The sequence below is a fragment of the Anastrepha obliqua genome, chromosome 2, assembly GCF_027943255.1.
Source record: "Anastrepha obliqua isolate idAnaObli1 chromosome 2, idAnaObli1_1.0, whole genome shotgun sequence".
NCBI lineage: Eukaryota > Metazoa > Arthropoda > Insecta > Diptera > Tephritidae > Anastrepha > Anastrepha obliqua.
The window spans coordinates 83,891,904-83,906,503 of NC_072893.1; the positions used below are offsets into that span (position 1 = coordinate 83,891,904).

Consider the following 14,600-nt stretch of genomic DNA (forward strand, 5'->3'; position numbering starts at 1 on the left):
AGCTGCTCCCCTATGGCTAAACGCTCAATTCGGACCTGTACTGCCAACAACTGGACCGCTTGAATACAGCACTCATGCAGAAGAGGCCATCTTTTATCAACAGAGGTCGAATTGTCTTCCATCAGGACAACGCCAGCCCACACACATCTTTGGTGATGCGCCAGAAGCTCCGGGAGCTCGGATGGGAGGTTCTTTTGCATCCACCGTATAGTCCGGATATCGCACCAAGTGATTACCACCTATTTCTGTCCATGGCGAACGAGCTTGGTAGTCGGAAGTTGTCCTGAGAGAGTCAAGAGAGTCCTGTGAAAATTGGCTCTCCGAGTTTTTTGACAATAGGGAAGCGAGCTTCTATAAGAGGGGCATTATAAAGTTGGCATCTCGTTGGGAACTCATCATCGAACAAAACGGCGCATATTTGACTTAAATCGCATTATTATGACCAATTTTATGAACAATTGAAAATTCAATACAAATACTGCAAGACTTTTTTGACAACCTTATACATAACTAACCCATTTTTCAACCGATTTTTTATTTCAATATGGTCTTGGGAAGGGGAGTGTATGTGCGTTATGAATGTACATAATTCTAAGATTGAACGATTGACGTTCAAAAGAAATTTTCAATAACAAGCTCTGATTTGTGCAATTTTTCCACGTTTTTTTCAATGTGATGCAATATTTTGGCCACCATTCTCAAATGGGCACCACAAATATATACATATTTTTAAACTCCAATAAAATGTGCTCGAAATAAGTTATTTTTCATCTTCATACATTGAAAACTGTAAAAGTAACGATTTTTTTTTTAGTTTTTTTACACATTTTTAAAAATCCAGCTGAACCGACACTGCGAGAGAATACCGCATGACCGATAGTGCTTTACTGCTCATTGTGGCTAATTTTGAAAGACAGCAATAAGTTTACATAAATATGAATACATCTAACATATCAAAACTCATTATAACCCAAGCTTACCTAATCCAAACTGACCAACCGAAGCTTGCAATTTAATGAGTGTGAAAAATCATCACTCTTGAATGATCAAGACCTATTAAAACTTAACATAATGCATCTAACCTAACCTAACCTAACCTTACCTAAGTGTTTTAAGTAAACATAAATCAGAATTTTGTAACAGTATTTTAAGTTCAAATTAGCCACTCTTGTATTACATAGAAAAAAACTCTGGTCAGGTTGCGTTAGATTCGTTCAGGTTTATGAAGTTTGGTTAGGTTGATTTTAGTTACGAATTTCCTGTAAGGTTATGTTATTTTGTGTTATGCTAGGTAAAGATACGTTACGTTTATTTGTAGATGTTTTGAGTCGAGTACTATTTAGTGAAGTGAGATTAGGATAAGTTATTCAAGGTTACGTCTATTTTGGATAGGTTGGCATTGCAAACTAACCAAAATGACTTCCTTTTGCAATGCAGAAAAGCAGCACAATAGATTCGATTGTCTCACATTTTATACAGTTGGATTGATTTCTATAACGTTAGGTTAGGTGAGGTTTCGTTAGGTAATACAACGTCCGGGTAAGTCAGAAAATTGCAGAAGTAAGTCAGCGAATTGCGTAACTTTTTGCATTTTTTTTTTTTTTGACGTTATAATATTCTTCTACGGTCTCTGTTCAACTCGAGAATGTTCTGTTTTAATTTTATTTCTACAAAAACGTTCTTCACTTGGAAAATATCCTATCAATTTTGATGAAGTAATGCTCGCTCGAAAGCAAAGCATCACGATAAATCAAAAATTTGAGGGTGTTAAAAATTTTATGAACACGGTTCCACGTCGTTCTCGGCTAGATCTACAATGCTCATCATGTCACTTCAAAAGTTCTGATTCACTGTAGCACGGTCTAATTGAAGAAATAAGAAAATATGCCACATCATCCAACTCTCTACTCCAATCACACTCAAACCCCTTTGTCACATAAATAATTACAAGTCCCCCAACCTTCACCAGACTCAAGAGAAAGTCTACAGCAGACCTCATATCATATTAAATTAGTCTATATTGTAATTTATCATAAAATATGTAAATTTGTTGCATCATTGGGAGCATTCCATAAATGTCTCTTAAATTAATTAAATACAATAGTTATAAAAGTAACAATATTGCTTTATGTTTAAAAAACAGATCGCAATAAAAAAATAGAAAAAAAATTAAAAAACAAAATTGTATAATAGTATAAGCCCAACCGAAATCACACAATCGAGAAAGCAAATGACCTGGTATGATGTTCTTCAAAATATCTATTGACAACTAAAACTCATCCAGTTTCGCTACTAAGAACTTTTTTGACAAGCACCGGTACCTCAAAACAGTGCTGCTCAAATATATGTTCTGAGTAAATAACATATCAAACGGTGGACGGAGTCGTATCTCATGGAGTACACGAGAATTTTCGTTTGTCCAAACCTAGATATTTCGTTTGTTTGGACGTCCAGGAAATGGAAATTCGCCTTGTTGATCATGATGAATTCATCAAAATAAAATCAAGGATTTTGTTCTTCAGCTGTAATAACTACTGAACATACGCCAGCGGCAACAGTTATTGAACCATCTGCATTTTCAAATCTTTGGTAAAGATTCTTTAAAACAACAGCCAAGAATGGGACAACCAATTGCATTGCGTATATTCGCGCCTGCTCCTCGTCGTTGTACCTTACTGTTTGGATGTTCTCAAGAGCTTTTCTATCTAAGTGACTCAAATTTTCACGAATCAGCGAAAACTGTGTTCGAAAAAATCATCTTATCTGACGAAGCGCTTTGAGCTATGTTAATGAAAAAAAATGTTGCATAATTGGATCAGATATGGATATGGATATAAAGGGCCTTTCAAAAATGACGCCTACATATCAGTAATGATAAATTCTTAGACGGTAATGTCATCTTAGACAGACATATGCACAATTTTACCCGATAGAACAAGGCATTAAAATGATTGAGACATTCGGGTCGAGATGCTGAACTCAATATTGCGCAAGTCTCAAGTTATTTTTATTTGAATAAAAATTTAAATTTTTACATGTTTTGTTTTAAAACAACATCTAGGCGCATTTTTCGAAAGGCCCTTCATGCACAGAAACCAATGCACCCGCTAAAATGTAAAGGTTAATTCAAGGTTTTGAGCATTTTTTTCGAGCACGCGCTACAAAACTTTGATTACCATTTTTTGTGGACTAAAATAATGAAAAACAAGGGCTAAGATGAGCTTTTGTTTCATCAAATTTCAAATCAAAAATAATAGTAATAACCGTGGTATAATATTTTTTAGTATAATCTTTAAAGTTGAATATCTCGAAAACGGTTAAGTTTTGGTCATGATGATATGTCATCAAATTTATCTGAAATTATCAAGTAATAATTTCCTTGCATATCTATGACGACTTGCCCGGTAACCTTGTATATGAATATGGTATATATCCCCACACTTCAAATATCTTATGTATTTTTACTAGCGCTTAACCATGAACATTTTTGAGTACTTATCAAAATGTGATATGCAAAATTTAATACAGAAAATGTGTCAATCTTGATGTTCCAAAAGCTTGCGATAAAGCAAGGTACCCCACATCAGAGGTCACATTGTATTATGGACTTATAATGGTAATAATAATAATACTGATAATAATAATAGTTCGGTTCCAAATCATCCCTATTTAATACTTTATTGAATAAAATAGCCACTTTAGTAATAAATAGTAAAAAAACCGAATAGCTCCATAACGTAAAAGCACCCTTAAAACACGCAAACAATTTATGAACCTAACGCCCCAAATAACGTTTGCCCCAACTTTGGTAGCGCAGGTCCAAAACAGTGTATACTTGTGTTAATATTAATAACTAAGTGCTAAACAGTTAACATAAAATTATACAGATCAACACATACCTTTACATACCTATTGTATGTATGTATGTTAACTGCTTGACAAATTTTATTAATGAGCAAACAAAGAAATGCAAGCTTACTCATACATATATTACATTATACTTGCATATATATAAGTAATCAAACAGAGGGTCAGTAAATTGATAATAAAGAGCGTTTAGTTATCGGGGAAAGCTAAAAGATAACGTAATATAGGTGAGCAAAGTGTTGAATGCAAACAGCGCTCTCATCCTCTCATTTCATTTGAATGCACCGCAAAATATTATGCAGATGTGGTTTGTAGCTAAAGCAATGCGAAAAATCTGTCAACTCATCGCCGTTTTTTTTTTTTTTTGCAATGCCATAACATTTTTCTATTAAAGCGCGTTTTTTGGCCAAAACCACAGTCAGTTTCCAATAGATTTTGCGGTGCGTTGCGTTTCTTATATTTTAGACGCTCGTCATAAATTAACAGTTAAATACTATAATTTGAAAATATCAAAGCACTTAAAAAATGGTGATACGGAATCCTAACAATATCTACATTCCCGACTACTTAAATGAAGAGTTTTTTGTGAATGCACTGGAAGAGGGTCTGCGTGAAATCAAAGTCACAATTAATGAAGCCATTTTTGAATGGGGCAGCAACCCCGGAGATAACTATTGTTCGCGCATTTATCGTGTATTGGTTGGCTTTCAGCGTCTGTCAGCGGATCAAAAGCAACCAGTGCAAGAACAATTATCATTAATAATCAAAACTATTCCGATAACAAAAGAAACGCGATTCCTGGAAGATGTCGGCGTATTTCTAAAGGAGAAATTGACCTACTTTGATGTGTTGCCTCGGCTAGAATTACTTATCGATGGTTATAAATTTGGTGCTAAGTTAGTATCTGTGCAAAACCTTTTATAAAGTGTAACATTGAGAAGAAATTTGTTTCTTTGAAATTCGAAAAGAAACCAAATGTTTATTTGAAAAGTTCTGATATTTTAATTGTGGTGTAAACTAGGGTGGCTGCAATTTCGGAAATTTTTCAAATAGTTTGGGACTCTCTGGAGAAATGTGGTTACCTAAAAAAGTACTAAATTAGATATACTGCATTAAGACAATCGGATAAAATGTAATGTTTTCGACTTGAGACTAAAATTCGAAAAATGAGTGTCTTTGTAAATGAAAATCATATAAAATAAAAAAAACTTTGTTACGGCTTTTCTTTATTTTCTAAACAACACTGTGTTAAATTTTCCCGCGTTCAAAAATATGTTAATAGTCAGAATCGTGAGATATGTAGCGACTTTAAAGTAAAAAGTGGTCCATGTAGTGGGTAAAAATACAAAAAATTAAAAGAAAATGGGTATATTATTAGTTTATTCGAAAATTAAAAATTCGGTTTGCTTCGCAGTAGTACATGCTGGTAATCCAGTTATCCAAGACCTGACAGTTTCTGGCTCTATCGCCCGAATGGCTTGCTCGATATTCGCCTTAAGGACCTAAATCGCTACTGGATTGTTCGCATAACTTCGGTTCTTCATGGCACCTCGCCAAAAAAAGTGTAGCGTCGTCAAATCTGGGGCGGCTAATCGTCATTGTCGAGACTTGGCGGGCAAACGATGAATAGCGACATAGGCTGTGGCCCATAGTGCGCTTTTCTGCTGTAACCAAAGATTGGCTACATTTTCGGCTACGTAACATCATTTATGTATGCCTCTGCAGCGCTCACGTTGACCGAAATGACATTTCAAGCCAACCTAAAAAAAGCCCAGTAACGACGACTCAACAAACTAACACTCTTTGAGGATGACTTGGCTTCGCGACGATAACGTGCGGTTTTTCCGATTCAGAAATGCGGCAGTTTTGCTTGCTAACATAGCCACCGAGACGAAAATGTGTTTCGTCAGAGAAGCGAATTTTTCGAGCAAATTCGTTGTATATTTCGAGCTGCTCTAAGCCTCAAACTTTACCAACGTTGTTCAAGTATGATAGTGACTTTCTGTTAAGACTCCCAGCTGGAAAGAGGTATCGCTGTCAAAATAACATATGATAAAAAAAAATACTACCCAGTACATACAGTTGTATGGCTGTACTTCGGTAGAGCGGTTTTTTCTAGTAACTCAGTGTAGGTATTGCTCCAAAAGATATGGAAATATTATTATGAATTTTGAGCATGCTTTATAGTAGATATTATTAAAAAAATTTGAGGAAAGTGTTTTTCAAAAATCTTGGAAAATTAATTTTGGAATCCAATTCCCATCGCCGGCGTTTGAAAATTATATCTTTGTATCGTCTTCGCCAAACTCCCACACTTTTTGGAAGTGGGTTTTTGCAGTTTTCAGCGCGTTTTTTCATTCGCGCGTTGTTATAACAGCTTAAAATAATATTTTGAAAAATCCTGCTAAGCTTACAGTACATAAAACATATCCGAGTCGTTCCAGTAACGTAGGCCCGATTGATGCTGTGACACAAAAAAATATTGCATATTTAATTCAACAATCGTAGACACATTTTTTTAGTGCGAAAATATATATAAGTTTGTAACCCAGTTCCTTAGTGGAGCACATATAAAGTGATTTTCCTTATATTAAATAAACTGTATGCTCTATACTCAAGACTCTAAACTCTTCAACGATCGATTGCAGTAATATTCGTCTCCTTTACCCAGATGCTATTACGCCATTAAATCACCAATGCAGACAATCGTTTTCGATGACTTGAAAGTTGATGGGTTCACCATTGCATCGCGACAAGATCAGCTCGATTGGGCACACAGCGAATTGATCTTGCGACAAGTGGGTCGTTTGCATGCCACCTCAATGGTTTTGATGAAAAGAGTAAGTTTTCATGTTATGTTAGGATTAAGTAACTATAATAGTGTAAGTTTTTTTGGTCCTTTTCATTCGTACTCAGAGAACTTTTCCTGATTTCGAGAGTCCTTTTCCTATTTTCAATAATTCACAGCCGCCGCCGTAGCCGAATGGGTAGGTGCGTAACTACAATTCGGAATTCGGACAACGTAGGTTCGAATCTCCGTGAAACACCAAAATAAAGACAACGTTTTTTCAAATTGCGGTCGCCCCTCGGCAGGCAATGTCAAACCTCCGAGTTTATTTCTGTCATCGAAAATCTCCTCATCAAACCAGTTGCCTTTCGGAGTCAGCTTACAATTGTAGGATTTAGGTCCCTCCATTTATCAAACAACGTCAAGACATACAACAAAGAGTGTCAGCACTAATTATATTGTATATATTGTTATAATTCATATTACTTCGTAACCCTTAATGTAAACTCTCTGTTATTCTTAAGCGACACGACTTCGACGATTCACCAGTTGCTTGCATCTTTGAGAAGTAACACCAGTTATTCATACCAAGTGCATAGAGATATTTTCTTGCTTTCGTTATTTACCCATAAGTGACGGTTCGAAGGATTTGTTCACCGGGGTAGCATCGTAGTCATATAATTGTAAAGCTCTAAAAATGGCAGGTGTACGAAATTCACTTTTTTTTTGTTATATGTGACTGGCTGCCACGGTTATAGTCTCACGTTATGCTTATGAGATCCACCAAAATGTCGACAAAAACTGGCATCGCTTTTGTAATCACCGAACCAAAAATCCCGGAGTAGTAATTTTTGTAAACTTAACGCAATGTAATTTAATAATTTGCGGTTCGATCATAATCATCTCAGGACGCTGTGGCTACGTAGTCAAGACACGAAACCCCTCGGTCAAAGTGTGCTAGAAAAAAAAGTTGTTTTTATTCTACTGCCTAGTTGTTTATTACTATTATAATTCTGCAATTCTGTCTTCTGAAAACAGATGTATATACTCAGGGCATCAGTAAATATTTGCACTAACCTAAATTTCTCTGCACAGTTTAGTCAAAGCCATCAAAGCGAATAACTGTTAAAACTAATATTCTCCTAAATTTCATAATTTAAATATGTATTTTACTAAATCAACACGCCCTTTTTGTATTTCCAGGATCCCGACATCACCAAACGCCTCAATAAAGGGATGCTCTCCGAAGAGACTTTAATGAAGAGTGATACCTTTGAAAATATGTTTGGCGGCACACTGAAGCAGTTAGCTATCAATTCAGCGAATTGGCCTGGTTTTGAAAAGATTTCCCAGAAACTACATCACTTTTATAATAATTTCAAGTCAATATGTTTGCGTACGGCCGAACGCCGCAAAGACGATCGCATTGTTGTGATGAATCATGGTGATCTATGGACCGCCAATTTCATGTATGCCTATGATGATCCCCAGCAACCGATTAAGCCAACGCGCGCAATTTTTGTAAGTACATTCATACATTTTAAATGGTTAATCACTTTCTCCGTAGGGACCTTTACAAGTAAATCTGTGACTTACTTTCAGGTGGACTTTCAGCTAAACTTCTATGGCAGCCCCGGCTGTGATCTCAATTTCCTACTCAATACAAGTATACGTCTCGATTTGCTAAAATATCGGCGCGATGAACTAATAAACGTCTACTTCCAAACCTTTACCGAAACTCTGAAATATCTTCACTATGAAAATATTCCGACATTAGAGGATCTCAAATATGAATTGCGTGCACGAGAACTTTATGGTCTATTTGCACTGTTCGGTTTCCTGCCGATCGTTACTATACCAAAGGAGTGGTCCGAAGACAGCAGTATTGATAAATTAGTGGATGAGGAGTTTGCCCGGAAAAAATTTGAGAAAATATTCTCACAGGAGCGTCTACAAATGCAACTAAAATACGCTTTGCAGCGCTTGGAAGATTTGGGCGTCTTGGACGAATTTTAGAGAATGTAAATTGGAACTGGATATACTCGCATGTATATGTAGATGTATAGATGTACATATGTATTATATTATACAATTTGTTTTAAATTATTAGGATAAAAGAAAGCTATTATTGTGTACTTAAATATAAATTTATTAATAAATTTCATCGCTCATAGTCTTTGAAAGTGTAATAACAGCAATAAGAGTACGAGGGGTGCCTTTTATATGTCGGGATTAGAGAACAAAAACAAATTTTAATAATCGAAAATCACTTTATTGTTTTTCAAAATACTCTCCATGAAGATCTATACACTTTTGCATGCGTTTGAACCAATTGTCGAAGCACTTTTGCCACTCTGAATGAGGTACCTCCCAAACATGCATTCTGAATGCCGCAACCGCTTCTTCAGGTGTCGAAAAACGTTGACCTCTCAGTTTGTTTTTTACGTACGGGAATAAAAAGAAGTCATTCGGTGCCAAGTCAGGACTATACGGCGGATGACCCATTAATTCGATGTTTTGTTTAAATATCACACTTGCCAATTTCCATTTGTATACGAAATATATTTGTATTGTCCAAAAAATATACTATTTACATTCAAATATTGATTAAAATTTAATTTTTAAACAGTTTGCAGTTTGTTTCATTTAAGTAAAACAATACATTTTTGCTACCATTTTCACCAAAAAGGATTTAGTTTTTCCACTTTCTTCACCTGCATAAATGCAACCTTTTCTGAGGGAGTGTCAAATGAGCAAACCTTTAATAATTGAATCATGGTGAGCCACTTAATCGCTGCGCCAAATTATTTTCTCAATAGTTGATTGGATAGGCTTGTTCACCTAGCGATTTCTCTGAAGTTAATGAGAATATTTGACTGATATCGTATCGTTATAAGTAATTACCTTAAATCGCCGAACGCTTAGTTAATGGAAATCATTCCCCCTCCTATCTTTTCGCAAACGTTTTGACCTCCCCTCTGCACCGATGCAGTTATCTTAAGTTGACATTTTCTTGACAGCTGAATAAATAACTTTAATTAACATAAAATATTTGGAGGAAAATCATTAATTGTACCAAATGTTATGGCTCGCTTGGAAAAGCAAAACCTTTTGCTTGTTTACTTTCATGTATGCTTGTATTTGGGCTTGTACTGCTTGCTATGCGTGATTTTATTGCCGCTCGTGTTGCGACTTTTGGGAATCTTTCTAACTTATTTAACCGAAATTCTCAAGCAAAAGTATTGTTTATGGAATTTAGTATTTCTGGCACGTTAGTTTGAAATTATTTTGAATTATATTGCGACTCTTTAATTGGTTGTCAATTGGATGGCGTATTTTTGAGGTTTGAGGCAAATGGAATTGAAATATGAAAAAAACGCGGCTAAGGGTGTTCTGATGAGAAAAAGTCTCATGTATTCTCACTTTTTTATTACACATTTTTTTGTAATAACAACACGACAAGCCAAATAGGTACGTAGACATATGCAAATTTATTTTTAATAAAATTTTGCCATGTTTACTTATAAAGTTAAATGTTATTAAATAGAAGTGTATATTTATGTCAATTTATATACAGTAATTTACCTATAAAGATGTGAAGGCTATGCAATTGTTTAATAACAGTATTTATTTAGTTTAATGTATACGTGCTAAACTGTGGTAATAGACAACATGAAAGTGCGTGAGAGAGAATACATTTTCATACAACAGCCTAATTACCCATATTTCATTTTCTGATATTTATTCAAGATTTAAATTCATTATTCAAATTCTGTGACGCAAAAATTACATAATATGGTTTAGACTACCTAAATTCTTAAATATAAAAGGCATCTGAAGTTATCCAAGAATTCGGAATAAAAAATTTAGTTCATAAGGAAAGTTTATGCGGAGGGTCATGGTCTAATGTATTGATGACATATGGTATATAAGTATATTTGTAATGCTGTCAACACAAAATTTTGTTTGGTATAATTTAAAACCAAAAAGTACATTAACATCCTATTAACTGCCTTGTCACAATTCCCATGAAAATGTAATATTGTATATACATATATGCCACAGATTGGGCCAAATAAGACCTATAACTAACACTCACCTGGCATGTAACGATAATTCTCTAAAATGGCATTGTTACCACAAATAGGGTGTCATTTAATTTAATTACAATTTTCGTCTGAAATATTGAATTTAAAACTTGAGTTCTTACAACCAAAGTCTGAGTGCGATGAATTTTAAGATTACCATCCAGGCATTATTTTAGGATTTCGCGCCCGCTAAAATTAATAAAAGTATTTCATTATTTCCATACTAGAAATGAATTTTAATATCAAATGCTATCAAACAAAAAATATACAACATCTACTCTTAAGAAAATCTGTACACGAGCAATTTTTCAATTTCAATTTTTGCCCCTTCAGCCGTCTTTACACCGATAACTCGAATCAAATTTAGCGCTGCCAACAAGAATGATGTTGGTAACTACAGGCCTATTCGCAAACTATCTATGACAGCAAGCACCCTAACAGAAGATTTACAATTCTTCCGAATGGCGACTTACGTCAATCATATTTGGCACTTGCGAAATAGATAGCGGCAGTATACAAACAGACAAACAATGAAGCACGTAAAGTTCAAAATAAAGATTTCCATTACTCAAAATCTTTTTTTTTTTTTAGTAAAATAGTTATTCAAAAACAAAATTGGATGATTAATTTTGCACCACCGTGTATATCCAATAACTAGCATGTATGGATAGTAGAGCAAGTAGCGAGGAAACGTGGGAGATCATCAGAGGTTTCGCGGAAGGAATTCTCCGGAAAAAAAGCGGGACCTGGACGCAGGTACCTTTGTACAGAGAAAGGTGGAACGCCACTCTGAATAAATGCGAAAACGGTTCCAAAGTGGGCGACCGTTCCAAACGAGGGGGAGTTTTTTAGTCTCCGGTCATACCATTGCTGCGAAGGCAGCTTTGATGATGTACTAGGCATTTTCCACCTCCTTACCCGAAAAAAACAAAATTTTCAAGTCTATATAGTATTTTCCAACACTTTTTACCAGGTCAACATTTCAATTTTAACCTCCAAACGGCGCCTTTTTGGGTTTTTAGTCTCACCTTCCATGTCGTAAGAGCCTGATTGTCGTTAAAACTGTTTCTTCTTATTTTTTCGTTGCCTCTTCTGGAGTCCCTCCGGGAAATATTCTGACTCGTTTACTCTTCATCTTGTTTATTAATGATATGTCTAAGTGTATTCAGTTCAATTTTTAAAACAATATCAACGCTCTCCGACTCGTGTAAGCTCCAGTAAAATCTTCATAACGTCGCGGCATGGTGTGATAAAAATCGCCTGCGCTAAGTTTTAGCAAATATTTGTCAGATATAGTTTCTAAATAGTTTCTAGGCAGTTAGTGCATTTTTTGTTTCGAAATTTCTACTTCTGACTCGACTTAAATTATATAATTTCTAAGTCATATTCTAAACTTTCCTGTATCCGGCGCTTTGATTCAGACCTTACTGATCCATATACGCGAAAGTTACTATTTGCCTCAGTTGTACGATCCATTACATCAATAGCTATGGCTGGCTGGTTGACCTATTGGAGGTGTTATAATGGTATCAAAACAGCGTTTTAGTGGTACTTAGGGAGTGCCAGAGTGGCACTTAAACTATTTCACCTACGTACCTACGCTCTCTGATCGTTTAAGGTTTTGAACAACTTTTGAAAAACAAGTCCGTCATTTTGTTATTTTTCCAAAAAGGTTTTCCATTGTAGCACCTGCCAGAATGATAAGTCTATAGAATGCATAATTATCAGTTTAACTTTTTCGTTGCAGATGTCCTGAAGAGCCAAAATCCTGTTACTTTGGTACCACACTACTACAAAAAAATATGTAAAACAAAAATGGTTTTTGTTTATTATTTGATGTCAATAATAACATATTATAAAATCAAAGCGGTCGCATTTTATTTTCTTAAAAAAAAAATTCCTAAAAAATATCTATAAAAAATGAGTATTTGACCAGACTACCTTAATTTTGTTGATCCAATTACTTCATATGATGTGCGATGTGCCAACCTTGAGATCTTTACAAATGGAAGAAGTATTCTCCCATTCTGTTTTATATTTAATATCACCAGTAGTATAATTGGCTGTCATCTTTTTTAGAGCGCATTTATTTTTGCATTCCACAAAAAAAACTTGGAAATAATGATTTATTCTTTCTGGAGTGGGTTAGATCTGCTTATGTCGCTTATGCTTTGATGCATAGGACGATGAAAGAATTTAAATAGTACAAAATAGTGATCTAACGAAACGCTAGCATACGTACTCGTATTTGCATTACCTCCGCTTGCAAATCGATAGGAGAGTCACTACGTACATTAGTGAGTAGACACGGTGTTTTTCATGTTCTGGGGTTTCCACTATGGCACTTTCAAGTATTATTGAGCTAAGAATATTATTAATAACTAATAAAAAATTTAAGTGCCAGTGTTTCTCAAAAATTACAAAACAACTTGTTTTCAAAATTTTGAACAAAGAAATTAGATTATTTTCAAAAAAAAAAATTTTAATTATACTTGACCTTAAGAAACTTTAAAAATGCTAAAGAAACCGAAAATGTTGCACTTTAAACATCTAAACATTTTACATTTTGAATAAATCTCCAAATTATAAGTATTAAATTTCTTTCAAACTTGTTTCAATCTTCTTATTAAACTCATACCTACTAATTAACCAATTTTCAGAAAAATGTACGACAATGTCTTAAATATTCAAAAAAAAAGAGTGTTCCAATTTGGTAAACGAGATGTTTAAAAAAAAATTAAGTTTATCTAAAAAATTTGGAAAATTATTCAACATAATTTGGATATACTCGTATCAGTTTATTTTTTTTATTTACAGGTTGATTGAAAAATGTTTAAAGCGGCGCCTGTTAACCGACAGAGAAATCCAAATATAGGTATGCGCAATTTTAATATTTCACCTACCTTTTGAACACAAACAAAATGGCATTTCGATCTGTCAAGTCTTTCTTCATTTTTTTATTTCCTTGACAATTGAATACAAAAAAAGTTATGGAATGTTACAATTTAGTTTCGTTACTACTCGAAAGATAAAGCGAAGACTAATGCATTCCATATACCACGATTTTGTGTAATATAAGTCTGGCTCTCAATTTGTTGACATTTAGAATGTACCGTGTTAATCCATGTACTTCTGAATCGTCCTCTCCTTCGTGGCTTCCACTCAAGTGCCATTTTAGCGATGTCATTATTTAACCGTTTTCATGTCTTATTTTCTTATTATTTTCTTACAATAAAAATAATCGAATATCGTGCAGTGATATAATTCGTATTTTGGATAGATTATCAGCTAGAGATATGCTTAAAAAGTGGTATGTTAAAATTATTAAAGGAAACTACTCCTGCATTTCCAAATTCGATTGGTTGGGTTTTAGAGCGCTCTCACGGTAATCGGTCTACTCACTTTTCCAAAATCTTACTTACTTACTTAGGTGGCCATAACAACCCGTTACCGAGTTACGGCCGACCTCACTAGCTCTCTCCAGACGCTTCTGCTCCGCGCGCGCCTTCTCCAATTCTGTACACCAAGCGAGCATAGGGTTTCCTCCACCTGGTCTTTCCACCGGAGCAATGGTCTTCCTCTACGTCGGCTCCCTTGGACTTCGCCCTCGAACACCTTTTTTGCGGGAGCTTCTTCATCCATACGCACAACATCCACGCAGGCGTTGGATGGCGATGCGTTGAACTACGTCAATGTCGGCGTACAGCTCATACAGCTCGTGGTTCATTCTTGAACGGTAGTCTTCGCCAACGCGCACAGGACCGAAGATCTTACGAAGAACTTTTCTCTCGAACACCCCAAGAGCGGCTGCATCGCTTTGCCTCTGCGCCATAAAGCAACACGGGTATGATGAGCGT

The 14,600-nt window shown here is 35.2% G+C and overlaps 1 protein-coding gene and 1 long non-coding RNA gene across 2 annotated transcripts; one reads left to right on the forward strand and one right to left on the reverse strand.

The window, feature by feature from the left end:
* The first annotated feature begins 4,294 nt into the window (after positions 1–4,294).
* LOC129239450 (uncharacterized) lies at positions 4,295–8,782 on the forward strand. Its single transcript, XM_054874945.1, has 4 exons — positions 4,295–4,763; positions 6,539–6,707; positions 7,859–8,176; positions 8,258–8,782. Exons 1-4 carry the CDS (start codon positions 4,393–4,395, stop codon positions 8,669–8,671), a joined length of 1,272 nt encoding a protein of 423 aa, XP_054730920.1. The 5' UTR covers positions 4,295–4,392; the 3' UTR covers positions 8,672–8,782.
* A 435-nt stretch (positions 8,783–9,217) lies between these two features.
* Positions 9,218–9,981, reverse strand: LOC129239451 (uncharacterized). The gene is made up of 3 exons (XR_008581846.1): positions 9,732–9,981; positions 9,560–9,675; positions 9,218–9,506 (listed from the first exon to the last, which is right to left on the reverse strand). It is a non-coding gene; the product is annotated as an uncharacterized LOC129239451 (long non-coding RNA).
* Positions 9,982–14,600: the final 4,619 nt, after the last annotated feature.

Bases quoted from the DNA above. Each gene is read 5' to 3' on its own strand.
- LOC129239450 (XM_054874945.1), top strand. From the start codon at position 4,393: ATGGTGATACGGAATCCTAACAATATCTACATTCCCGACTACTTAAAT. The intron at 4,764-6,538 runs GTTAGTATCTGT...TCCTTTACCCAG, and splicing joins GGTTATAAATTTGGTGCTAA to ATGCTATTACGCCATTAAAT. The intron at 8,177-8,257 runs GTAAGTACATTC...ACTTACTTTCAG, and splicing joins AGCCAACGCGCGCAATTTTT to GTGGACTTTCAGCTAAACTT.